Here is a 27,622-nt window from a genome sequence, read left to right as displayed (position 1 = left end):
TTATTTCACTTAGCATGACCTCTACAAGGTTCATCTATGTTGTAGCATGTGTCAGGATTTCCTTCCTTTTTAAGGCTGATTGATGTCCCATTATAGGTATATACCAGATTTTCTTTATCCCTTCATGCGTCAGTGGACACTTAGGTTGCTTCCACCTTTCGTCTATTGTGAATAGTACTGCTATGAGCATAGGTGTATAATTATCTTTTCAGTACTCTGCTTTCAATTCTTTTGGGTTTATACCCAGAAGTAGATCATGGATCTACTAGATCGTATGGTAATTCTATTTTTAATATTTTGAGGAACCACTGTACTGTTTTCCAAAACAGCTGCACCATTTTACATTTTATTTGAAAAGAGAACTTTTCAAATTTTATATGCTTTTGTGTACCAGTAAGCTGTATCTTTCTAGGACTTAGTCTATTTCATCAAACTTTCAAATTTATTAACAATGTTTGTAATGTCTTCTGTATCTGTAGTAATACTGATACTTTTTTTCCCGTTTATATTGGTTACTTAAGCCTTTTTTTCTTCTGTTGTAAAAGTCACTGGAATTTATCAATTTTAGTTATCTTTTCAAATAATTGAGTTTGTTGTTCCTTTTTATTGTATATTGTTTTTATTTTGTTCATCTGCTCTTACCCTTCTTTAAGTTTACTTTGCTATTGGTTGCATACATTTTAGATACGATTTGTGCTTTGTTTATGCTCACCTGGGTTTGTGTGCTCCTTTCTACCCCTTCCAAAACAATTTTCCAGAGGTACCCAGTTTTTGTTTCTTTGTATGTTTGTTTTAATGAGGAAAGTAAAGTGGGGTGAAAGAAATTGGTATTAGAAACCATGTCATCTTTCAGCACTAGGCTTCAAGCATTATCAGCTGTACTTAAAACTCTAACTTACTCTGGTTGACAAGATTATTAAATGCAGCTTGTAAGAGTGTGTCTCTCTTTTTTTTCCCCTTCCCTGGCAGGACCCGTTGGGGCCCAGCCCCTACTCATGGTGCCCAGAAGACCTGGCTATGGCACCATGGGCAAACCCATTAAATTGCTGGCTAACTGTTTTCAAGTTGAAATTCCAAAGATTGATGTCTACCTCTATGAGGTAGATATTAAACCAGACAAGTGTCCTAGGAGAGTGAACAGGTAAGAATTCAGAGATCTTTTGCTTTTGGTATTTGTCTTTGCTTTAGAAATTATGTTTATCTTGTATATCTAAATAGCAATGATAATGTCTAACAGTTTGACCAAGAACAGATGGTAATTTGCTTTGAAATTGACTATACTTCAGAGGTGTGATGATGGGAAAAATCTACAAACAGCCTTGAAATTTTTCCATTATAACATAAATTCATATGTTTTCTCTGTGATAATAGAAAAGGTGCAAGTCATTTTTATGTGCTCTTGAAATCAGACTGAGCATTTTTTCCTTTGCTATTAGGTAATATTTATCGGTGCTTTCTTTTTTCTCCCCACCCCACCTCGACCTTATTTACCCCTTTCTTGATGTTCCCTTTAAGATGATGGTGGTTGTCATGGTTTCATGCCTTCTGTTCTCCTGATCCTCAACTCCTAACTGTTCCCTACTCTTTTATAGGAACAAGTATGTATGATATATAAAGATTTATCAATCTGCTTTCAATAAGCTTCTTTCACTTCCCCCAAATACTATGGATATGGATGTGGTTTAGATAATACAGGAACAGAAAAGGAATTTATGACGTGATGTATACCACAAAGGAGGGTTTTTAAAAAAAAATGACTTATGGACAAAATATTTAGAAAACAATGATGTTCAACTTAGCCTTTTGGTTTGTACTATCAAATACCCCAGCCTTTTCTTACTCAGTAAGTATTATTATTAAGAGCCTTCATTTAAAACGTAGATTTATTGCTGTCAAGAAATTTGTAATTTAGTAGAAGAAGAGATAAGACACATAAGAAATATGACATGAATGAGCACTAAGAGACTTTTTAATAACATATAAAAGAAGACCATCATATGAGTGTTATAGTTAACATGTAATAAAGAGTTCTTTCTGAGGTCAGGAAGCAAGTTGTGGAGTATTACAAGTGGAGGAATCTTAAAATTATCAACTAATCTGATGCCTTTTTTTTTTTTCCTGATACCTTTTTTGTAGCTGAAATCCAGAAAGGTTGAGAGGCTTACTCAACAACATTTCTAATAGCAAAGGTGAGACCAGCACTCCAGAATCCTGACTTGATAGTCATTAAGAAATATTTGTAAAGCAAGAAGGAAAGGAATTGGGCTAATCTAAACAGTTGGTAGAACTGCAGATCGTGTAATAAAGAGAACACTTTTTTTTTTTTTTTTTTAAGATGAGGCAGCAGTAACAAAGGTACAACAATTGAGAAGAACCAGGTTTAGTGAGCCTAAGCCAGGCTTAAGGGGGGAGGTTCTGGTCAGGTACTACAATAAGCTACCATCTGTGAGTACATGACTTCCTAATCTTGCTGTAGCCTCCACCTCTTTCCTGAGCTTCAGACTTGACACCTGAATATCTATAAAGTGCTTCAAACACAGGTCAAAACAACTTACTCTCTCAATCCCCATCCCCACACTCCACTCATACTACTATATTCTTTTGCTCTACCCAAATTCCCAAAATAGACCTTCCTTTTTCCTCCTGTTGGTTATCAAGTCCTATTGCTTCTGTTTCAGAAATTATTCCCTAATTTGGCCCCTCTCCATCCATACTGCTACCACCTTGGTTTCAGACCCTTATTTGTTATCTAGACTATTGTAATGATCTTCAAATTGGTCTCCCCTAACACTTCTTTCTCTCCCCATTCTCGATAAGTATCCATACTTCTGGCGTAGTTATTCTTTTAAATAAGAAATCTGATTATATCACTCCCCTACTTTAAAATGTATTCAGCTCCCTATTGCCTACAGAATAATATCCCAAATTTAGTATAGCATACCTTTCTTAGTTTGGCTCTAACCTTTATCTTTTTTCATATTCTGCAACTCCTACCTGGAATGCCTTCTCTGCCCTTACCTATCTGGCAAACTTCTATTATTTTTCAAGACAAACCTTTTGAACTCCATAGTCAGATAGTAGTTCATTCTTTTTTTCTTTTCCTTTTTTACAAATAATATTTGGCAGTTTATTAACCAGTGGAGTATATTGCACAACAAATTACCTCACATCTTTCAGGAAGAAAAACAATTAAATTTGAAAAGTAAAGACATCACCCACTGAATTCGGACACAGTTAAAATGTGCTTTAAATATTTCTTTGGGAGAAGGGACACAACACTTCTACTCAATTAAGAGAAACATATGTACAGTCCAGGTCTTTTGTTTTCTTTACACCCATCATGCCATGAATTCATAGGTAATGGGTTCCAACAATTCAGGCTCCTTTCCACTGGTTCTCATGAAGTGTGCTTCTCTGGGTGGAGCAGGCTGGCGCTTCAGCTGAACCCAAGTACCTTTCTCTTTGGCTTCCTTCTTTTTCTGATCGTTTTCCTTCACACATTTCAGAAAGCTGTCTTGGCTCTTAGAGTGCTTAATGTGCTTGATAGGCACATTAATTCTCTTGGCAAGAATCTTGCCCTTATTTGTTTACAACGATGCCAACATTGTGCTAGGTAACACTGTAGACTCTTCCAGTTTTGCCATGGTAACATTTGTGGGGCATTCCTTATGGAACAGTGCCCATTCGCTTGATATCTACAATATCACTTTCTTCTTGATTCGCATGTATGTGGCCAAAGGAACAACTCCGTGTTTTCTAAAAGGCCTAGAGAACATATAGCAAGTACCCCTCCTCCTTCCCTTTGTGTTGGTCATTTTGGTGAATTATTGGAAGATGGTGGTTCCAGCCGAAAGGCCAGATGGTAGTTCATTCTACTATGACCTTGTAGTACTTGGTTGGTGTACACTTTCATCACAGTATTTTTAGTGCGTTATTTGTTACCCTCTTCTCTCAGTGTAACCTCTTCATGAAAAGTAATATTCTTTATCATCATCTTTGTAGCCCTGATCTTAGCTCAATGATTGGCACATAATAAATACTCAGTAAAATGAATGAAATGCTTATAAAAGTAAAATGGGATGAGTGTGTTGGTAGGAGACAGGAAAGAGAACTGGACATTATAGAGGGCTTTGTATGCCTAGATATGGATTTTCAGTTCCCTACCCTTCTTTCCTAGGATATATAGGTTAGTCTTTATGTTAGTGTCCTTCTCTTTTGTCTGTCTTTGGGCTTACAGGGACCAACTGTCTTATGCTGCACTCTCAAATTCCCTTTTTCTTGTTTCTCAAAATGGGGGTGTTAATGTATAAATTTGAATGAAGGATAATTCTGACCTTTCTGGTAGATGTTTACATTTTTAAAGGGCATTTATTAATCTAAGGAAGTCTCTTAACTGATAGAATGTCTAAGGCAGATATTTCTTAGCTGAATTCCTTATTATTGCCTCTTCACCTTGCCCTGCCTGAAAAAATTGTCCCTAACTTTAGCAGTATATAGTGAAGAATTCTTATACGTTATTTATTGAATAGGAAAATTATATGACGAAAATGTTAGAAAAACAAAATCACTTGAAGACAAAATGGGATGGAATTGAGGAAGTGGTAGGAGTTGGAGGCTTGGGACTTAGAGGGATGTCAATTGAAATTTTTTTTAGTATTTCAGATGAGTTATGAGGGACTAGGGCATTGGCAATAACGTTGGGTAAAAAAGAACAAAATTGTTTATTAGATTTGTTCTTTTTCCTACCTTTTTTTTGGTAGAGGAATAATCACATGTTATATGTGTGTATATGAAGTTGCGTACCATAGAGTTTCATATGTAGATGCTCAACATGTTGGTTAAGTTTGGGAGGAAAATGTATATAATAAATTAGTGTGGTACATTCTGGTTTTAACTTACAGTCCTTTTGGCATCCCTAATTATATTTCATCTTTATGTTGCTTTGTCTTCTTACGTTATTTGTCAGTAGGAGTAAAGGATCTGCAATTTAGATGTTCCCAAATGGAAATTTTTTTTATCGTGTACCTTTTATTTGAGTTTTGATAGGAGCTATAGGACTTCCTTGGGACTCTAAAATTGGCGTTAACCAACTTTATACTTTGTTAATAATATTGATTTAATTTTATGTCAACATCCACAAAACTTATTCCCTTTATTTTCTTCAAAAGCCTAGCTTTTGTCTTCACTTTTTGCAATATCATGTAATTAGTCAGTTAAAATTGTTGGTGGGCTTCCTAAATTGGTTCAGTTCTTACACTTCAACAACTAGAATTCTAGAAGTTAGAAGAAACTAAATAGAACTTTACAATTCCTTTTCAATATGAACTAAACAGTTATGGGCCAAAATGCAGCAGTATTTAAATCAACACATATGAGGTTTCTCTTGTCCATATGCCACATGCTCAAATATTTGGCACTGTGGCATTAATCATAATAGTAGAATGATGTATTGCAGCCAAACAAGTTTCCACTTTAGTCAGAAGAGTTTTCTTGGACAAAATATCCAGGAAATGCTTGTGAATCATCTTGTGAGTCAATTTTTCTACTTTAGACTTTCTGTCTGTTGCCTTTTTTATCCTTTCCTCACTTCTTTGGGGAGTGTGTGTCTATGTGTTTCTTTTTTTCCCAATTTAATGATTTGATTATAAAATCATCATTAGTTAAAAGAGCATGTAAAGCAGATTTCAGATGTTTCTTGTTTTCTTTTAACAAGTGAATGGTCTTAAAAATTAATTTCTAGAAATATTATGACCTAAAGTATAAAATCTGTAACTTGAGATTTTTATGCTAGTTTGTCCAGCTACTAAATATATATGAGGGTAAACCATGAATAGACTGTTCCATATTTATTCAAAATTGTTAAATAGTGAAATAGATGGGGAAAGTTGTGTAGGCAGCATGATTATAAATATAAGATCTCCTTGCATAAAGATTTGAAGGAATGTTGAAATAGTTGGTAATAGATTGTGATCGAAGTTTTTGGTTTTATTTTCTTTTACAAATTAAGCATTATCTTATAGTCATTGTACTAGTATGATTGCTGTTACTATTCTATTATGATTAATGACATAGTGCTGAGTGTGCATAGTGCATATGCATGTAGTGTAATTCTAATGATTGAATCTTAGAAGGAAAAAATCTATATTGATATGATTTTGGCTTTTAAATAGAAATAGCAAGTCAGAGTGAAGAAACTCTCTTCTACTGTTATTAGGAATATTATTGGCATAGTGTAATAACAGGGTAGTGTGCCAAGAAAGGGATATTCTTTTTTTTTTTTTTAACACTTTGGGTTTTTTTGTTTGTTTGTTTTCTTTTCTTTTTTTTGGCTGCTTTGAGTCTTCGTTGCGGTGCGTGGGCTTCTCACTGCAGTGGCTTCTCTTGTTGCAGAGCACGGCCTCTAGGCGCGCGGACTCAGTAGTTGTGGCTCGTGGGCTTAGTTGCTCCACGACACGTGGGATCTTCCCAGACTAGGGATCAAACCCGTGTCCCCTGCATTGGCAGGTGGACTCTCAACCACTGCACAACCAGGGAAGTACAGGACATTCTTCTTTTAAATAACATCCTTATTGATATAAAATTCACGTACTACACTATTCACTCATTTAAAGTGTGCAATTCAGTGGCATTTAGTATGTTCACAGTGATAATGTACAACTGTCACTGCAGTCATACTTTAGAACATTTTGTCCTCCACCAAAGAAATCCCATACTCACTAGCAGTCACTCCCCATTGCCTCCCTCCCTGCAGTCCCTGCCCAACACTAATCTACTCTCTGTCTCTGTAGATTTGCCTTTTCTGGACATTTAAATATAAATAGAATCATACAATATGTGGCCTCTGTGTGACCGACCTCTTTCATTTCACGTTTTTGTTTCTTTTTTTTTTTTGTGGTATGCAGGCCTCTCACTGATGTGGCCTCTCCCGTTGCGGAGCACAGGCTCCAGACACACAGGCTCAGCGGCCATGGCTCACGGGCCCAGCCGCTCCGCGGCATGTGGGATCTTCCCAGACCAGGGCACGAACCCGTGTCCCCTGCATCGGCAGGCGGACTCTCAACCACTGCGCCACCAGGGAAGCCCCATTTCACGTTTTTTTTGCTTTTTTCTTTTTTGCGGTACGCGGGCCTCTCACTGTTGTGGCCTCTCCCGTTGCGGAGCACAGGCTCTGGACGCGCAGGCTCAGCGGCCATGGCTCACGGGCCTAGCCGCTTCGCGGCATGTGGGATCTTCCCGGACCGGGGCACAAACGCATGTCCCCTGCATCGGCAGGTGGACTCTGAACCACTGCGCCACCAGGGAAGCCCCATTTCACGTTTTCACATAATGTTGTAACATGTATTAGTACTTCATTCCTTTTTATTGCTTAATGATATTCCATTGTATGGACATTTTGTGTATCAGTTCATCAGTTGGTGGACATGTGAGTTGTTTACACATTTTTGTCTCTTAATTATGCTGCTATGCACATTCATGTACAGAATTTTGTGTGGGACGTGTTTTCGTTTCTCTTGAGTGTATTCCCAAGAGGGGAATCATATGGTAACTCTATGTTTAACCTTTTGAGGAACTGCCAGACTCTTTTCTAAAGTGGCTGCATCATTTTACATTTCTATTAGCAGTGTGTGGTGATTCCAGTTTCTCTACATCCTCATTAACATTTATCTGTCTTTTTGATTATAGCCATCATAGTGACTGTTAAGTAGTATCTCATTGTTACATTGATTTGCATTTCCCTGATGGCTAGTGATATTGACCATATTTTTGTGCACTTATTGGCTATTTGTATATTTTCAGAGAAATGTCTATTCAGGTCTTTTGCCCATTTTTAAATTGGATCATTTGCCTTTTTGTTACTGAGTTGTAGGAGTTCTTTATACCTTATCAGATAAGATGATTTGCAAAAATTTTCTCCCTTTCTGCACCTTGCCTTTTTACTTCCTTTTAAAAAATTTTTTCTTTTTTCTTTTAATTGAAATATGGTTTATTTACAATATTATATTATTAGTTTCAGGTATATAAAATAGTGATTTGATATTTAATAGATTATATTCCATACAAAGTTATTATAAAATATTGGCTATATTCCTTGTGCTGCCTTTTCAATTTCTTGATGGTATCCTCTGAAACACAAACATTTTTCATTTTGATGAAGTACAATTATTTTTTTCTTTTGCCAGCTGTTCTTTTGGTGTCTTATCTGTAGAGGGGTATGCTTCTGATTAAAATGATTTAGAAGACATACACCAGAAAACACTGCCGGTGAAAATCAAATGGTATAGTTTTGAACGTTTAGCTATCTTGGGGAAACTATATCATGCAAAATATGTCAGTTAAAAAAAAAAAGCAAGTTTTATTTTCCTTGTTAGTTGTTAGTCACTTGGAAGATAGGAAAGCTAATAGATGGTGATTATTTCAAATCTCAAGATTCTTTTAAAGTAGCATTTAAATAAATTACTCAGTAGAAATTAACCTTTTGGCTAATATTCCTACAATATATTTGAAATTCAAAGATAATCTTATAAATAAATATATGTCTGAACATCAGGGACTAGTAGGTAGGGTTTTTTCCTAATATCTATCTATTTGTGTAGATTTAAATTACAATAACAGCTGTATAGTATTCCATTGTAGGATGTGCCTTGACTTGTTTACTTCTAGTATGCTCCATTTTTTTTCTTAGGCTGAGTTAAATTAATTTAAAGCAGTTATCTGAATGTACCATATTATTGTACCAAAGCAGAATGCTATTAGTACTAGATTTCAGGATATATGGATCCTGACTAGAACTGTAATTCTAAAGCCTGCAGTAACTTTTAAAAAGATAATTTTTAAAAACTTCCCTATGTTTTCATTAACTGTTTAACTTATTGTGCCCCTGTTTGTGTCAGGCACTGTGCTAAGTTCTGGAGATAACAAGATAAATAAGACATGATTCCTGCCAAGGATTATATAGTCTGTATAGAATGACAAGTTCTGTGAGATGTGCAGTATATGCTGTGATAAAAGATTCCTGCTTTTGGTTAGCGAGGAAGATAGGGTACATGACATTGTTACCTGAGCTGAATAGTTACCCAGTGGACTAAGGGAAAGAATAATCCATAGAGAGAGAGCATGAGCAAAGGTGTGACATGTTTATGTAACAGAAATAGGCCAGTATAAATAGAGTAGCTAGAGTCTGAAAAAGTTGGCCAGCAAGTAGGTTATAAAGGATCTTAAATCCATGCCAAGGCTTGTGAATTCAGAAAGAGTAGAGAGCCACTGGAGGCTTTTGAGCAAATTAGGAACACCTATATTTAAAAGCATTTCTTTCTTTCTTTCTTTTCAGTGTTTTTTTTTTTAATTGGATTATAGTTGAGTTACAATGTTGTCTTAGTTTCTGGTGCTCAGCAAAGTGATTCAGTTTTTTTATATGTGTGTGTGTGTGTGTGTGTGTGTGTGTGTGTGTGTGTGTGTGTGTGTGCATTCTTTTTCATATTCTTTTCCATTATGGTTTATTACAGAGTACTGAATATAGTTCCCTGTGCTATACAGTAGGACCTTGTTGTTTATCTATTCTATATATAATAGTTTGCGTCTGCTAGTCCCAAACTCCAGTCCAACCCTCCCCTCCGCCCTCCCCCTTGGCAACCACAAGTCTGTTCTCTATGTCTGTGAGTCTGTTTCTGTTTCGTGGGTAAGTTCATATGTGTCTTTTTTTTTTTTCTTTTGCTGTACCACGCAGCTTGTGGGATCTTAGTTCCCCGACCAGGGATTGAACCCAGGCCTTCAGCAGTGAAAGCGCAGAATCCTAACCACTGGACTGCCAGGGAATTCCCATATGTGTCATATTTTAGATTCCATGTATAAGTGATATCATATGGTATTCGTCTTTCTCTTTCTGACTTACTTCGCTTAGTATGATAATATCTAGGTCCATCCATGTAGCTGCAAATGGCATTATTTCATTCTTTTTAATGGCTTAGTAATATTCCATTGTATATATATCACATCTTCTTTAGCCTTTCATCTGTCGATGGACATTTAGGTTGTATCCATGTCTTGGCTATTGTAAATAGTGCTGCATTGAACATAGGGGTGCATGTATCTGTTCGAATTATAGTTTTGTCTGGGTATATGCCCAGGAGTGGGATTGCCGGATCATATGGCAACTCTGTTTTTAGATTTTTGAGGAACCTCTGTGCTATTCTCCATAGTGACTGCACCAATATACATTCCCACTCACAGTGTACAAGGGTTCTATAAAAGCATTTCTAGGGAATTCCCTGGTGGTCCAATGGTTATGACTCCATGCTTTCACTGCCAAGGGCATAGGTTCAATCCCTGGTCAGGGAACTAAGATCCTGCAAGTGGCATGATGCAGCCAAAAAAAAAAGAAGCATTTCTAATGGCAGTGGGGAGAATGAATTAGAGAAGAGAAAGACCAGGGTCATGGAGAACATTTGGAAGGCGATTGCAGTAGTCTTCAAACTTTTGATCTTGCATCCCTATTAGTTAAAACATACTTACCCATGCATTCAACAATAAATAAATAAATAAATAAATAAATAAATAAATAAATAAATATACACACACACATTTAAAATTTTTTAATTTATGGACATGTACTACTATTCTAACATTGCATAACTATTGAAAAATTAAAGGTGGGAAACAATATTTTGAAATAAACTATTTAAGATTAGATTTAGTAATCTGACGTGTTCTGATTACTGTACCAAAACCTGATAGAATATATGCCACACACTTGAACGGAAATAAGTTACAACATGCTGAAGATGCATGAATGAGTGGGAGTTCCACTGTTAACTCTTATGTTGCAGAACTCCCATTATTCTCTTAGGATTCCTTGTGTACCTACCTATGTTACACCTGATCGTCAGATGTGGACTAAATGAGGATACCAGTGTCAATCCCTATTCATGAATTTTAGTCCATCTCAATTTGTAATTGTTAGATGAAAATTAAATATAAATACTTCTAACCATTTTTTCTCATACTCCAGCATAGCCACTAGCACCTCTAATACTTTTTTTTTTAATATTTATTTATTGGCTGCGTTGGGTCTTAGTTGCAGCATATGGGATCTTTTGTTGCGGTGCGCGGGCTTCTGTCTAGTTGTGACTCGTGGGCTCAGTTGCCCCGCGGCATGTGGGATCTTAGTTCCCCGACCAGGGATCGAACCCGCATCCCCTGCATTGGAAGAGGGATTCTTAACCACTGGACCACCAGGGAAGTCCCCTATTTTTTTTAATTTGTAGTATAGTTGATTTACAATATTAGTTTCAGGTGTATAACAGTGATTCAGTATTTTTGCAGATTATACTTCATTATAAGTTATTACAAGATAATGGCTATAATTCCCTGTGCTATGAAATATATCCTTGTTGCTTACCTATTTTATACATAGTACTTTATATCTGTTAATCCCATAGCCCTAATTTGTTCCTCCCCCCTCTTCACTCCCCTTTGGTAACTGAAGTTTGTTTTCTATAGCTGTGAGTCTGTTTCTGTTTTGCATATACATTCATTTGTATTATTTTTAAGATTACACATATAAATGATATCATACAGTATTTGGTCTTTCTCTGTCTGACTTATTTCACTAAGCGTAATATTCTCTAGGTCCATTCATGTTCCTGCAAATGGCAGAATTTCATTCTTTTTAATGGCTGAGTAATATTCCATTTTGTGTGTGTGTGTGTGTGTGTGTGTGTGTGTGTGTGTGTGTGTGTACACACACATACACCACATCTTTATCCATTCATTTGTTGATGGGCACTTGGGTTGATTCCATGTCTTGGCTATTGCAAATACTGCTGTTATGAACATCGTGGTGCTTGTATCTTTTCAAATTCGTGTTTGGTACCTACTTTTTTAGATTAGAGATAGTGTGTTCTAAGACTTAACTAGTAGCAGTGGCAGTGGCGGTGGAGCAAAGGCTTAGATGTAAGATTTAGAAGAAGAATGAATAATTTAGGTGTGTAGAGAAAGGGAAGAGATAAGAATGGCTTCATAGTTCCTTCCTTGTACAATGTTGATGGCTTTAACAGAAATACAGATGGTGAAAGGACCAAGTTTTTTATTTTCTCTTGACTATTTGGAGGTTGAATTGTGTAAGAAACATCAAAATGGATAAGTTCAATAGATTATTGGAAATAAGCGCCTAGAGCTCAGGAAATAAGTCAAGATTGAGATTTGAGATGTGTCAGCATATAGGTGATAGTTAAAAGCTAGGGAGAATGTGTAGCGTCAAGATAAGAAAACTGAGAATAGATCTCTGGGGATACTGTTGTTTCAGGTTGCCAGTGAAGACACTTAGAGATTGCAAAGGTAGGAGAACCAGGACAAAGTAGAAGCTGTTTCAGAGAAAGTAAAGGATGGATTGTGATTTTCAAGGATTGATCACAGTGGCAAATGCTAAAAGAAGCGAGGAACGTAGAGACTGAAAAGAGGCTATGTCTATTAAGAAGTCAATGGTGGCCTGAGGGAGAAGTGTTCTAGAGAATTGTTAGTATAAGCCACATTGAGTTAAAAATCTGTTGCTCAGTCTAAAGTAATCTATCAATTGTTTGTGAATACTAGAAATGGTTACTAGATTAGCTAGTGTGGTTATATAAGATTATGAAAGAATTCACACCCATATGAATTAGCAGTGAAGATAGTTTATGGTAAAATGCTCTGATGTACTACAAATTTTATAAGGTATTAAAAAGTTGATCTAAAGTATAACTCCTTTCTCCTCTACTCTGCATCTTTAAACTTTAACTTGATGCAAAGGTATGGCTACCTTCTCTGCTACTTGGTACAGAGTTATGAAGATAAATTAGAGGTTAGAAGGATACTAGGAGAGGCTGTCAGCTGTTTTCGCTGTGTTTTATAAACTTCTGGGTGATTTTAGCGTCTTGTTATACCTTAGCAACCTTCCTTTGTTCTGTCTGTATTATAGTGGCAGGTTAATTTATTGTAGCTGGGAATACTAAACTAAGGTGAATAGTCACTTTTAGAGGAAAATACTATTTTACGTTTTCTCCTAAAGACTAAAATAATATTTCCCATTCTACCTTTTGGGAGCAGAGAATTAAGAGGTACCTAAAAACAAGATGAAGATGGGTCTCTGTGAGTTTATAGTAACAATTAACAGGAAAATAATTTCCTCTCCTTTTTACGTTAAAGTTTCCCTCTCCTACCATTTTTCTGCTGTATGAGTCAGGTGGTAAAGTGGAACTTACTGAAAACAATATTAAATTTTACTTTACAGTCTGTGCACCAGAGCATGATGGAGTCAAAAGACTTGGTACCAGAATATAGGAAGTGGTGGTTGAGGTAAGAGTGGGAAGGTAGGCTGTAGCCCTGTGTAAGACCTAATGTACTCAGGGAGGTTCCATTTTTTTTTTTTTTTTTTTTTTTTTGCGGTACGCGGCCTCTCACTGTTGTGGCCTCTCCCATTGCGGAGCACAGGCTCCGGAGGCGCAGGCCCAGCAGCCATGGCTCATGGGCCCAGCCGCTCCGCAGCATGTGGGATCTTCCCTGACCGGGGCATGAACCCGTGTCCCCTGCATTGGCAGGCGGACTCTCAACCACTGCGCCACCAGGGAAGCCCGAGTTTCCATTTTTGTAGTGATTGCCAGATATTCTTCAGGATTTTAAAATTCTGTCCTGAGGTTCTACAAAAATGCATCATATTATTCTCTGCAAGAATTCTTCCCTCTTCAGACTAAGGTTATTAGTAAAAGGAAGCCACTGGGCTTCCCTGGTGGCGCAGTGGTTGAGAGTCCACCTGCTGATGCGGGGGACACGGGTTCGTGCCCCGGTCCGGGAGGATCCCACATGCCACGGAGCGGCTGGGCCCGTGAGCCATGGCCGCTGAGCCTGCGCGTCCGGAGCCTGTGCTCCGCAGCGGGACAGGCCGCAACAGTGAGAGGCCCGTGTACAGCAAAAAAAAAAAAAAAAAAAAAAAGGAAGCCACTAAAGATTGGTTAGAAGTTCTTACACCCAGTTACTCAGATTTTCTTTCCCAAATTTCTTTCCTACATACTGCTTTAGAAGTTAAAATATTTTATGTATTTTGGTTTTGGTAGCTTTACTTTTTATTGTAAACTAAGAAGCTGGCTTAACAGTACACACTTAAAATGTTATCCTGAAATTTCTACATTTGAACAAAAGATTCCTCCCCTCATTGTTCATTGTTATAATAAAAGACTAGTGCTCCACAAACTACAATGTAGGGAAAATTCAGTTCACAGTTTCTGTTAATTAGCAGAATTCATTGTTTGTATTATTTACTATATTTGATGCTACTGCATTGTAATGTATGTTTGTTGTTAGGAAGACTTCCGTACCTCAGTATCATTCTTGAAGTACAATTTTGAGATAATTGTGCTTAAATTTTTATATAAAAATAGTATGATACATATTTACCATTTTCCCCCAAGGTACTTTCACTAATATCCCACATGGTCCCTATAACAGCCCTGAGACGATTATCTCATTTTTATTGATAAAGGAACTAAATTCAGAGAAGCCAAGTAAATTTCCCAACAATTTAGTGGCAGAGTGGGACTAAAAACTCATGTCTACTTATTTTTTCTCCAGTACATATGTTACCACATATTTTAAAGGCTCCTCAAGTTGGCCATTTCTCAGTTCAAACTTTCTTCATAATATAGTGAGTACCTTTGCTGCTACAGCTGACTAGATGACTAGGTAAATTACTGTTTTAGAGAGTTTTTCCTCTAGTTTCACATGCCTGCCTGATGAATATTCTAATAAACTACGCTTTGCTATAGTATCATTTGAGATAAAAAATGACAAGTTGGGCTTCCCTGGTGGTGCAGTGGTTGAGAGTCCGCCTGCCGATGCAGGGGACGCGGGTTCATGCCCCGGTCCGGGAGGATCCCACATGCCGCGGAGCGGCTGGGCCTGTGAGCCAGGAGCCTGTGCTCCGCAACAGGAGAGGCCACAGCAGTGAGAGGCCCGCGTACTGCAAAAAAAAAAGACAAGTTGCAGTTCCTGCATTTGTCATTTTGTTAATTTGCATAATAAAGTTCCATTAAAAGTCTAAATATATCATTTAATTATATCATATTAGTAAGAGATTAAAGTTAAAATTGCCCAATGTACATAGAATTCTAATACCATTCTGTAAAGGCTCAGAAGCCTTAAGTTCAAATCAATATTTAGTGTAATTATTTATAAAGGAGTTTCTGTATCTGATGCTATGATCTGCAGTTTCATTATTTGATATTCTCTTAATTAAATTTTGCTGTTAGAGGGGATTGTAGACATTATTCATTTCAATCTTCTAGTCGGTATCTTCTCTGACATAAGTGCTTTTTTTTTTTTTTTTTTTTTTTTTTTTCTTTGCTGTACACGGGCCTCTCACTGTTGTGGCCTCTCCCGTTGCGGAGCACAGGCTCCGGACGCGCAGGCTCAGCGGCCATGGCTCACAGGCCCAGCCGCTCCGCGGCATGCGGGATCCTCCCGGACCGGGGCACGAACCCGCGTCCCCCGCATCGGCAGGCGGACTCTCAACCACTGCGCCACCAGGGAAGCCCCATAAGTGCTTTTTGAACAGTTCTAGCAAGGATGAACTCAGGTACTTTATGAGATAGTGTAATCCACTCGTGAATAACTCTGGTGGTTAGCAAATGTTGGAAATTTTTGTTCCAAAATCTAGCTTCTTAATATTTTCCAACTATTTGTCCTAATTCTGTCCTCCCATACAAGGAAGATACTCTACGCAGTTTTTCACATGACAGTCTGTCAGAATAGCTGAAGACTTCTCTAATTTCCTTTGACTCTTTCCTATTCTAGACTAAGAGTCCTTAATTTGATTTATTTTTGCTCATATTATGTGAGTTTCTATCAGGATTACCTTTTTATGATTATATTTCATTTGTTAGGGTCTTAAGTTTTTTCCGAATTGAACAGAGTACTCCAGTTTGAAATGACCTGTGTAATATTTGATGGGATGGTTACCTGCCTTATACTGGGTATTTGAATATATGCAACCTGAGTTCTTTAATTCTGAAGAAACTACATCACAGTATTAGTTGATTTTGGATTTATAGTCACCTAAATCCCCTTTGCAGGAGAGCAGTGGGTAAGTTTAGATCCTCTAATTTGTTCTTATTGCAGTTGAACTTTTCAAACATAAGTGTTTAGACTTCACAGTTACCCGTATTATGTTTCATCTTCTTTTATTTTGTTTATTGTGGTAGTTTGTCAGTAGCTTTTAATACACTAATTTGTTTTTAGCATACTAGCCCTGTCTCTCGAGTTTGTATTATTTGAGGGTTTCTTAACCAACAGATTTTTAAAAAAATAAATTTATTTATCTATTTTTGGCTGGGTTGGGTCTTTGTTGCTGTGTGCGGGTTTTCTCCAGCTGTGACGGGGGTGGGGGTGGGGGGGTGGGCCACTCCTCGTTGTGGTGCACGGCTTCTCACTGCGGTGGCCTCTCTTTGTTGCGGAGCATGGGGCTGTAGGCGTGCGGGCCTCAGTAGTTGTGGCTCATGGACTCAGTAGTTGTGGCGCCCGGGCTTAGCTGCTCCACAGCATGTGGGATCCTCCCAGACCAGGGCTCGAACCCGTATCCCCTGCATTGGCAGGTGGATTCTTAAACACTGCGCCACCAGCGAAGTCCCAACAGATATTTTTTGATTGTTTACTATATGTAGGGCACTAGATATGTTTCTTTTCCTTATTGTATTGATAGTTTGGGGCAGTGGGGGAGGACTCGAAATTTATTTTGAATAAATGTTTCCATGAATTTCCAAGTTATTGATATCTTAGAGAAAGAAAAGGAACTTGCCCTACCCCGCATTACAACATAATAAAACACTCCAGTAATCATGAAAACATATGATACTGGTCCAAGAACAGACAAGGAGACCACTGGGACAGCATAGAGAACTCAGATCAGAACTTAATAAGATAAACTGGCATTATAAATTGATCAGTTAAATATAGATTGTTTAGTAGATGGTGTGGGAAGACTGGTAGGGAGAAAAATAAAATTGATTTCTTACATCATACTGTTTATAAAGAAGAACCTCAAATGGATTAGTGACCAACATAATATAGATAAAATTATAGAGTTAATGAAACATAGTACATCTTTGTGAGTTAATATTTGCAAATTATTTCTTAAAACCTTAAAAGTATGAAACCATAAGGTTAAAAAATGATTAATTTGATGATACAGCATTAAAGATTTCAGTTCAGTAAATACATGGACATTGTTAACAGGTAGGTAACATTTGGGGGAAGATATTTGCAACAACTAAACCTGTTAAATGAATTAACATTAGAATATCAAAGAAACTCCTTCAATTCAACAAGAAAACTGGGACCCCAATAGACAATGAACAAAGGAAACAAACAGGGAATTCACAAAAGAAGAAACACAAATAATGAAGGGATGCTCAAATTCATTAGTAATAAGAGAAATCTAAATAAAACAAGCTTTTATTGGGCTGGCAAATAATTTACTGGGCTAGCAAAAATTAGAAAGCAAAGCTGGATAATGCCAAATCTTGTCTGGGATGTAGGGAAATAGGAACCTCCAGGAGGATTGTTCAGTGCAGCCATTCTGCAGAGCAGTTTGGCAGTTCTTCATCATTTAGTTGATAAAATTCACTTGGACCTAACAGTTTTGTTCCTGGGTATATATAGCCGGAGATTAATTCTCACACAAGTTCATAAGGGGACATAGAAGGGGATATTGCATTGTAGCATTGTTTTGGTGGCTGACTGTTCTCTGAGTCTGTATTGCTGGGAGAGTAAGTAGACAGCATGTGGAGTACTTTGCATCACAAGGAACTAAGTGTCCCACAGCAACGTGAACAGATTTTAAAAACCTAGTGCAGAGGTTAAAGTTAGGAATATATGCAAACAGAAGAATGTTTATCAAACACATTAGAAAAAATAACTTATTAGGAAGAATGGGAATAAGAAATGAATATGGAAGGAAAGAAATCAATTAGTTAGAAGAGGAGTCTTATATAGATGAATGATGATAATGTGGCATGAACTGAGGAGCATGATTAACTTAAGCTTTTGTACCTGGAGAATAAAAGTGGGGTTTGGAGACTCATTTGGCAGTGGGATATAAGTTGGGCCGGAGAAGAAAAAATTAAAGGCATAAAAAACAAGAAACTTAAAATAATTCAGGTACTAGAACATGAGGTTTTAATTTAGGATGATGGTAATTGGGAATGGAAAGTAGAAGACTGGTGCAAGAAATACTTGCAAAATAAAATTGAAAGGCGGGGAAATAGAAATTTTGAGCATTTGGAAAATTCCTCTGGGTATCAAATCAGCTTAATTATTTTGTTCCAGAAAATGCTTTTTTCTCTCCTTTCTCTTCTGCTTCACTGGGCTAGAATTGAATATTTTTCCCATTCTTTTAAATGTATTGTAAATTATACCAGTACTATGTGAGTGTACTGTCATTGTAATATATTTAGATTGTGTAAACAAAATAAAAAATCATTCTTCTCTTCACTTCTTTCTCCAGAGGTAACTAACCACTGTATCTGTTTGGTACATACCCTTCTAGATATCTTTCCACTGCTTTTACAAATTATGTGTACGTAAAAATAAATATTGATTTGTGGATATTTGGTATTATTCTCTCTGTAGTCTGCAAATTTTTTTAAATGTCTAAAAAAGCTTTAATATCATTCCATGTAAGTATATAGGATAAAAATGTTTGCTGGGTAAAAAAATGGAGGTTTCAAAATATCCTTACTGGCTAGATACCATTGGAAGAATGGGTGGGTAGAGGAATGGGGCGGGTTCAGGATACAAGTGTGTTTATTGCTCTTAAAATCTCACAGTCTAGTAGAAGTGAAGTATATAATAATAATTATAATACAGTGAAGAAAGTGTTCTAATAGATATATGTACTAGGTGCTATTTGAGCACAAAGGAAAGAGCATCATATTCTTTGATAAAGAGAGGTGAATGTGTCAGGTAGTGCTTAGAGATGGTGAAAGGGATTTTGGATCAGTTTATAAGGATAATATTTTGCAGGTCAACTGTGTCCCAAAATGATTAAGTAATTCACTGGATTCATTCTTCTCTGTCTTTTGTGAAATTCATATCATCCCTTCCAGAAATCAATCTTTCTGGTATCCTAAGCCATGGTCCTGAAAGCAGAATCTTTACCATGTATGATTATCTTTTAGAATTTGGACAGCTTTAAATAGTGTAAGAAATTACTTTAGGTAAGATTTTTGTATTTCTTCATGCAGAGGATTATATGAATGCATTTTTTCCCTTTTTTAGGGAGGTGGTTGACTCAATGGTTCAGCATTTTAAAGTAACTATATTTGGGGACCGTAGACCAGTTTATGATGGAAAAAGAAGCCTTTACACAGCCAATCCACTTCCTGTGGCAACTACAGGGGTAAGATGCATTCCTTTATCAGAAAGCTATACTTTTGCAATGTCTTTTAAATGCACTTATTGCCATTTTATTGTAGTCTATATATGTATCATTTATCTATTTTAACTTTTTATTTTGAAATAATTTCAAACTCAAAGAAGAGTTGTAAGAATCATGCAGAGAACTCATGTATACCCAGATTCATCAGTGTTCTTAAAAGTTTGCCACATTTGTTTTATCATTCTCTTTCCTTTCTCTTTTACTTTCTTTGTATCTATAGAGACAGCTATATATAGAGATACATATACATACTTATTTTTTCCTGGACCATTCAAGAGTAGGTTTTATACATTATGCCCTTTAATGTGTTTTTCCTAAGAGCAAGGATAAAAACCATAGTACAGTTACCAACTTCCCTAAATTTTACATTGATATATTTTTGTCTAATCTGCCCCTATTCCATTTTTGCCATTTATTCCAATGATGTCCTTCAGCATTTTTTTTTTCCCTTTAGTACAGAATCCAATCCAGGTTCCTGAATGTATTTAGATGTTACGTCTTTTTAGTCTTCTTTATTCTGGAACAATTTCCCAGCCCTTTTTTTTTTTCTTTTATGACATTAACATGGTTGAAGATTACAGGCAGGTTATTTTGTAGGATGTCCCTCTGTGTTTTTCTGGTGCTTCCTCTTGGTTAGATTCTGAGTAAGCTTTTTTGGCAGGAATATTACGTAAGTGTTCTTTCCTTAATAGTGCATCGTATCAGGAGGCACATAATATGTATTTGTTCCATTAACGGTGATGTTAACTTCGATCACTTGGTTAAGTTGGTATCTGCCAAGTTTCTCCTTTCAAGTTATTCTTCTTTCTTTTGTGGGGAGATCGTATTTTTTTTTAATTGTGGTAAAATACACATAACATAAAGTTTATCATTTGAGCCATTTTTAAGATATGGTTCAGTGTCAAAGTACATTTACAACCATCACCATCATCCATCTCCATCTTGTAAAGCTGTAACTCTGTACACATTAGACACTTAACTCCCCATCTTCCCTCCCCTCAGGCCCTGGCAACCACCATTCTACTTTCTGTCTTTATGAATTTGACCTCTCTTAGTACCTCATATGAGTGGAATCATAGTGTTTTGTCTTTTGTGATTGGCTTATTTCACTTAGCATAGTATCCTCAAGGTTAATCCATGTTGTGACATGTGTCAGAATTTCCTCCCTTTTTAAGGCTGAATAGTATTCCGTTGTATGTGTATACTACATTTTACTTATCCGTTCATCTGTTGATGGACACTCGGGTTGCTTTCCCATTTGAACATAGATTTACTCTAGGGACCTCGTATAAGTGGAACCATACAGTATTTGTCCTTTTGTGACTGGATTATTTTACTTAGCATAATGTCCTCAAGGTTCATTCATGTTGTCACGTGTGTCACAATTTCTTTCCTTTTCAAGGTTGAATAATATTCCATTGAATGTATATACCGCATTTTGTTTATCCATTCATCCACTGATGAACACCTTTTGGCTATTGAAAATAATGCAATAATGCAACATGGGTGTATAAATCTCTCTTCTAATGCCTGCTTTCAGTTCTCTTGTGTATATACCTAGAAGTGGAGTTGCTGGATCATATAAATGATAATTGTATTTTTAGTGTTTTGGGACACCACCATACTGTTTTCCATAGTGACTATACCATTTTATGTTTCTACAAACAGTGGACAAGGGTTCCAAATACTTCACACCCTTGCCAACATTTGTTGTTTTCTGAATTTTCGATAGTTGTCATCCTGTTGGGTGTGAGGTAATATCTCATTGTGGGTTTGATTTTTATTTACCTAATGACTAATAATGTTGAGCATCTTTTCATATGCTTATGGGCCTTTTGTGTATCTTCTTTGGAGAAATATGTATTCAGCTTCTTTGCCCATTTTTTAATTGGGTTATTTGATTTTGTTGTTGTTGATGAGTTTTAGGAATTCTTTATGTATTCTCATGGGATATATGTTTTGGAATATTTTCTCACATTCCATAGGTTGCCTTTTCACTATGTTGATTGTGTCCTTTGATGCACCAAAGTTTTTAATTTTTGTAAGGGAGATACTTTTAAGAATCCCATTTCTCTTTAGACTTTTTTAGTAGCTGATGATTCTTGCTTGGAAGGTTTATTATTATGTAGTAATGGTGATTTTCTAATTCTGTCATTCCTTCTACATTAATCATTGTTATTCTACTGTAAGGGAGCACATTTTCATCTCTTCTAGTTCTTTATCCTTATTTATTTGCCCAAATTGTCCCAGATTTTGCCTGTGGCAGCCCCTTTAAGTTGGTTCCTGTGTGCTTTTGTCATGACACATCTTTTTTTTTTTTTTGAGTATTTCCTTACTTTTGGGCACAAGATGTTCCAGGTTCATCTTGTGTTTTCCCTGCTGTAGTCCTGCAACCAGCCATATCTCAAAGGTACACTGGTTTCTTTTAGTTAGGGAATACAATTTAGAAACCAAAATCTGGGTACTGGATGTGCTCATTGCTGCTGGGGTATATGTGCTTATAAGCCCTTTCAATGGACAGAGATAGAAAATATAAATACATAAATAAGTAAATAGATAAACAAAACAGATAATAAATATTACATTCATATAATAAACCTAACATATGTATCCTGCAAGTACCACTTATTGTATGCAATATTGTACAGTATGTTTATTGGAAATCATGAATTCAAACTGATTCTTCCAGTTCTAGTCTATCCCAAAAGGATTCTTCCTTTACTCCCTACATGGCATATTTGTGTCTTGCTTCTCCTTTAAACCCCTGACTCTCCAAAATATTACCACTTTTACTTATTTGTTCAGTCCTACAGTACATATAAAATAGTTTCTGAATTACTACACTATATCACTACAGAAAACAAACATAGTAGTAAGAGTTTAAGGTTTTATTTTGTATGCAGTTCTTTCCCACCCACCCCTCCTCCACACCCCTAACCAAGAGTATAGTCAAAATATATTATGTTCAGGAGTTACCTGAATTAGTGTTTTCTTTTCTTTCTTTCTTTCTTTTTTTTTTTTAATATTCTTTCAATCTGGCTATGTTATTTGTTTGAAATGCATTTGGTTTCATTTGATTTTGTATTTATTCAGTTTTAGTTTTTTCTCTCCATCCTTGTTGATCTTATTTTTATTTTTTTAATGTTATAGAACTTAATTTAACATGCTTCCAAAAGTCAAAACTAAGCTGAAAAATATACTCAGAATTGTTAATCCTTCCTTTATTTCTTCCAATCTGTTCTTTCATATCCTTTGAAAGTAACCCCTTTTTTTTGTTGTTTCTGATTCATGCTTTCTGTGTTTCTTTTTACAAAAATAAGCAGATATATGAATATTTTTCCATTTCCCCCTTTCTCACATAAAATATGGCATACTATTTGTAATCTCTTGTACTTGCTTTTTTTCACATAACAGTGTAGCTTGGAAATTATTCCATAGCAGTTCCGTTACCTTTTTTTTTTATATCTGCCTAAATGGTCATTTAGGTAATTTCCATATTTTGCAATGACAAAGAATGCTGGCATAAATAACTTATTTACATTTTAGTCTATCGATTTCACATTGAGATTTTTTTTTTTTATATTTGCCTTGTTTTCTCTTAAATATTTGTATCAGTTAAAAATTATTGTATTTATCTTTTAAAACTTTTACCAGTTGACTCTTCTCCCATCAACAGGTAGATTTAGATGTTACTTTACCTGGGGAAGGTGGAAAAGATCGACCTTTCAAGGTGTCAATCAAATTTGTCTCTCGGGTGAGTTGGCACCTACTACATGAAGTACTGACAGGACGGACCTTGCCAGAGCCACTGGAATTAGACAAGCCAATCAGCACTAATCCTGTCCATGCCGTTGATGTGGTGCTACGACATCTGCCCTCCATGAAGTGGGTGTTTCTGGCTTTTTTTTCCTCTTTAGGTTTTAAGTGTGAAAGCTTTCTTCCCAAAAGTAGGTTGTGCAGTCTTCCTTTGGTTAACCTTCAGATGTTGTATATTTTGATTATCGTAGTTGAAGAATAGCATGCATACAAATTCATTGAGAGAAGTAAGTTACGTAAAATTCTCTGACTTGTGAAAGTAAATGCACATCATTAGCGTAGCTATTTTTTTCAGAAAAAAATGTCTAACCCTTTTTCTTAGGAGCTATAAATCTTAACTAACTGATACATTATCAGTTTTAGTATTTTAGTTAAATCACCGTGTTTTAAAGGTAATTTCATTATTGGTATAATAGTATCAAAGTGTGTTGAAATTGTTACTTTTTTAATCACAGTAGCATCTCACATGTGTATATATATATCTATTTGTATATGTATAGGATCAGTGTGTCTTTTTAAAGAAAAATATTATGTCCTACAAACAACATTTATAGAAGTAGCTTTTTGATCAATAATTATTTATTCTTTAGCATTTTCTAAGGTTAGAACTATTTTTTAAAACTATTTTAAATAAAATTTAATCTTACTCAAATATTAGTTTTAAATATAGAGAATTTCAGTGAGGGATGGTGTTTTTTCATTTTGAGTGGTTGCTTTTTGATTTCACAAATTTGGAAAATGTTTAGTTTCATATATTCATAATGAGAGGCATTATTATAAGTTAAGATTATATCCTCTAGACTCACCTGTTCTGCAGATTTAAATACTCAATGGGAAGGAAAAGATTGAACATGCCATTTTAATTTTTGTAGATATACGCCTGTGGGGCGTTCCTTTTTCTCAGCTCCAGAAGGATATGACCACCCTCTGGGAGGGGGCAGGGAAGTTTGGTTTGGATTCCATCAGTCTGTTCGGCCTGCCATGTGGAAAATGATGCTTAATATTGATGGTAAGGGAATTAAAACCATGTTCTGTGCTGGGTAGTTGATTTCTATATGGCCTGTGTGTGTGTGTCTGTATATAAGTACATTTTATATGTAATTATATGTACTGGTGTCTTGAATTAATATTTGGACATATATTAAGACAAACTGGAAAAACCTTTATTTTTTATTGTATTTCATTTAGAAATCCTTTATATAGAACTTGTCCTGGAATGCTACTAAACATGAAGTAAGCAAATGGAAGCAAATGTAAAAGCCTTGACATGATCATCTGAGCAATTATAATTCATTTTTGTCCTTAACAATTATATAAGTCAGTATTTCATTATGAAATACATATTTTAAAGGAAGAGAAGTCTGTTGGTCTTGGTGACCCTTAGATTGTGCCTACTACTGATGTTTAATGTGGTGCTAATTGCATTCTCATTTTTAGGTGTTTTTTTTTTTTAAGAATATTTTCGAGTATATATAAAAGTAGAGAGAATAGTATGATAAACTGCTGCCTATGTAGCCAGTATCCAGATTGTCAGGATTTTTCTGCCTTTGCTTAAACTATGTACATTTCTTCCTCTACTGTAGTAATTTTAAATCAAATCCCATACAGCATGTTATTTTTTCCCTACTACAGTGTGCACCTCTAAAAATATGGATGTTTTCTTACACAGTCACAATGCCACTATCATATGTAAAAAAATTAATCATTTATTTGTAGTTTCTAATCTCTGTCCATAATCAGATTTCCCTGATAGTCTCAGGGATAGTTGATTGGTTCTAATCAGGATTTAAACAAGATCCACACATCGCATTTGGCTATTATGCCTTTTAAAAATGTAGTAGTCCCATTTCCTTCCCTCTAGTTTCGTTTTGTTTTTTCCTTTTTTGTGTCATTGACTTGTTGTAGAAACTTTCACTTTTCCTGTTGAATATCCAAAAATCTGGATTTGTCTTTTGTTTTCTTGTGGTGTCATTGTCTTCTTCCTCTATCCCCTATATTTACTGAAAATGAAAATTGGCCCTGTAAGCTTGATTCAATTCTGATTCATAAATGCTCTGTATTGTATCATATTAGGAGGCATATAGTATATAGTGTTCCCAACTTTAGTGGTACTAAGATTGATCAGTATGTTCAGAGACCAGTAGGCCTGATCTCTCCATTGTAAATTTCCCAGTCAGTCTTTCAGTCACTGATATTCCATTCGTTGATCATTGTTACCTGAGTCATTTATTTCACTAGTCATTTTTTCACTAGAAAAACTGGTATTTTTTCTAATTGTTATTCCTTTTACATTAGGTGGAATTCTTATGTGGAAAATCACATTGTCCTGTTGATAATTCATAGTCTTTGATAGCTTTCTTGCTTTCTGGCACAGCAGAATTTTCCAGATTCATCCTGTATTTCCTCCTCTATACCTGGAATCAGCCATTCCTCCAAGGATCCCTGGGTCTTTCCAGATCAGTACATAGTTTTGTCATTATTTTCAGCTGCATCTACCATTGTGGGGATACTTCGAGATGATGTATTTTTAAAGTCATCTTTAGGTGTATACTAGGGCTGTTGTTTTTTTTTTGCAGTACGCGGGCCTCTCACTGTTGTGGCCTCTCCTGTTGCGGAGCACAGGCTCCGGACGCGCAGGCTTAGTGGCCACGGCTCACGGGCCCAGCCACTCCGCGGCATGTGGGATCTTCCCGGAACGGGGCATGAACCCGTGTCCCCTGCATCAGCAGGCGGACTCGCAGCCACTGTGCCACCAGGGAAGACTAGGGCTGTTTTTAATTATTTTCCATTTCAGAACATCATTCATATATATATATATTTTTAATTCATTTATTTATTTATTTTTGGCTGTGCTGGGTCTTCTTTTCTGTGCGTGGGCTTTCTCTAGTTGCGGCGAGCGGGGGCCACTCTTCATCGCGGTGCGCGGGCCTCTCACTGCCGCGGGCCTCTCACGTTGCGGAGCACAAACTCCAGACGCGCAGGCTCAGTAGTTGTGGCTCACGGGCCCAGCCGCTCCACAGCATGTGAGATCTTCCCGGACCGGGGCACGAACCCGTGTCCCCTGCATTGACAGGCAGACTCTCAACCACTGCGCCACCAGGGAAGCCCCATTCATATATTTTTATTTTTAAGATAGATTCCAGGAGGTGAGATTGATGGGTCAAAAGCAGATATATTTGTAATTTTGATTGTTACTGCCAGATTGCCCTCCACTGAGATTGTAAATATTTTGCATCAGTAAATGAGACTACCTGTTTCCCTATACCTTTGCCACTAGAGGTGTCAAACTCTAGATTTTTGTCAATCAGATTTACAAGAAATAGTTTCCTTATGTACTATTATTTTGCATTTGACCATCTTTTCACATATGTAAGGGCCACCTTATTTCTTTTTTATTAATTCTTTATGTCCTTTGCTCCTTTTTTTCTGTTGGATTTTTGGTCTTATTTACTGAGAGAGCTTTCTGAAATCAAGGAGATTAGCCCTTTGTGATATGAATTGCAAATATTATCCCTAGGTTGTTATTTGTCTTTTGATCTTTGGTGTGGTCTTGTTTTTGCTTTTTGTCATGTAGAAAGTTGTCTTTTGGTGGGGCTGTGTGTTTCAGTCAGTCCTTTCTTTTATAATTTTAATATCTTCTAGGGCTAGTCTCATTTTTCTCTTCAGGATTTCTAGGCCATTCTTACTTATCTCACTATATAAGCTTTAGAAATACCTTGTCAGAACTAGTGGTTATGGGAGGATGGACTGTTACTTTTACTGTGACCTCATTATATTTTTAAGTTAAGTTACTGAGTCTTAAGATAGTGAGTCTTTCTATCCAAGAAAACACTATGCCTTTCCATTTGTTCAGGATTGCCTTTGTTTACTTCAGGAGTGTTTTAAAGTTTTCCTCACATAAAATTTGCACATTTCTTGTTATCATTCCTGGATATGTCCTCTCTCTCTTTTTTCCCTATTAAATGGGTTTATAGATTCTAACTGGTTATTGTTTATGTACATGAAGGCATTTAATTTCTGTATAGTAACTTTTTTCTCTCTGCCTTATTGAATTCCATTAACTTTTCAAGTGATTTCCTTGCAGTTTCTAGGTTATAATCATTTCATCTATGATAGTGATAGGTTTACGTCTTCCTTTGGATTTTTATACCTCTAATATTTTTTATCAGATTATATTGACTAATTAGATAGGACAGTGTTAACCATTAGAGAATAGTGGGCATCCTCTTTTTATTCCTTACTTTAGAAGGAATGCTTCCAGTGTTTCTGCATTAAATACATATATGTATGTATATGTTTAGGAGCATCTGTTGGTTCCTATTTTATTGAGTACTTTTAATCAAGAATGGA

At 36.2% G+C, this 27,622-nt stretch overlaps 1 protein-coding gene and 1 pseudogene across 4 annotated transcripts in view; one reads left to right on the top strand and one right to left on the bottom strand.

Moving 5' to 3' along the window:
* LOC309958664 (protein argonaute-3) overlaps nucleotides 1-27,622 on the top strand; it is a 128,049-nt gene that overhangs the window by 32,339 nt on the left and 68,088 nt on the right. Inside the window, exons 1-5 of one of the 3 annotated variants that reach the window (XM_082834749.1) lie at nucleotides 1,063-1,141; nucleotides 13,262-13,326; nucleotides 19,297-19,417; nucleotides 23,133-23,341; nucleotides 24,145-24,281. In XM_082834749.1, coding sequence (XP_082690875.1) covers nucleotides 13,277-13,326; nucleotides 19,297-19,417; nucleotides 23,133-23,341; nucleotides 24,145-24,281 — 517 coding nt within the window. In that variant the 5' untranslated portion in view covers nucleotides 1,063-1,141; nucleotides 13,262-13,276. Of the gene's footprint in view, nucleotides 1-824; nucleotides 1,142-13,261; nucleotides 13,327-19,296; nucleotides 19,418-23,132; nucleotides 23,342-24,144; nucleotides 24,282-27,622 lie in introns of those variants that run through there. The other 2 variants (XM_082834748.1, XM_082834747.1) reach the window with 2 other exon arrangements.
* Nucleotides 3,195-3,815, bottom strand: LOC309958665 (large ribosomal subunit protein eL21-like; annotated as a pseudogene). Its single transcript has one exon. The product of its transcript is annotated as a large ribosomal subunit protein eL21-like (transcript).

This window comes from Leucopleurus acutus (genome assembly GCF_964270905.1).
Source record: "Leucopleurus acutus genome assembly, chromosome: 2".
NCBI classification, from domain to species: domain Eukaryota; kingdom Metazoa; phylum Chordata; class Mammalia; order Artiodactyla; family Delphinidae; genus Leucopleurus; species Leucopleurus acutus.
Note: the sequence above shows the minus strand (reverse complement) of the source record. Positions and strands in the feature narration are given on the sequence as shown.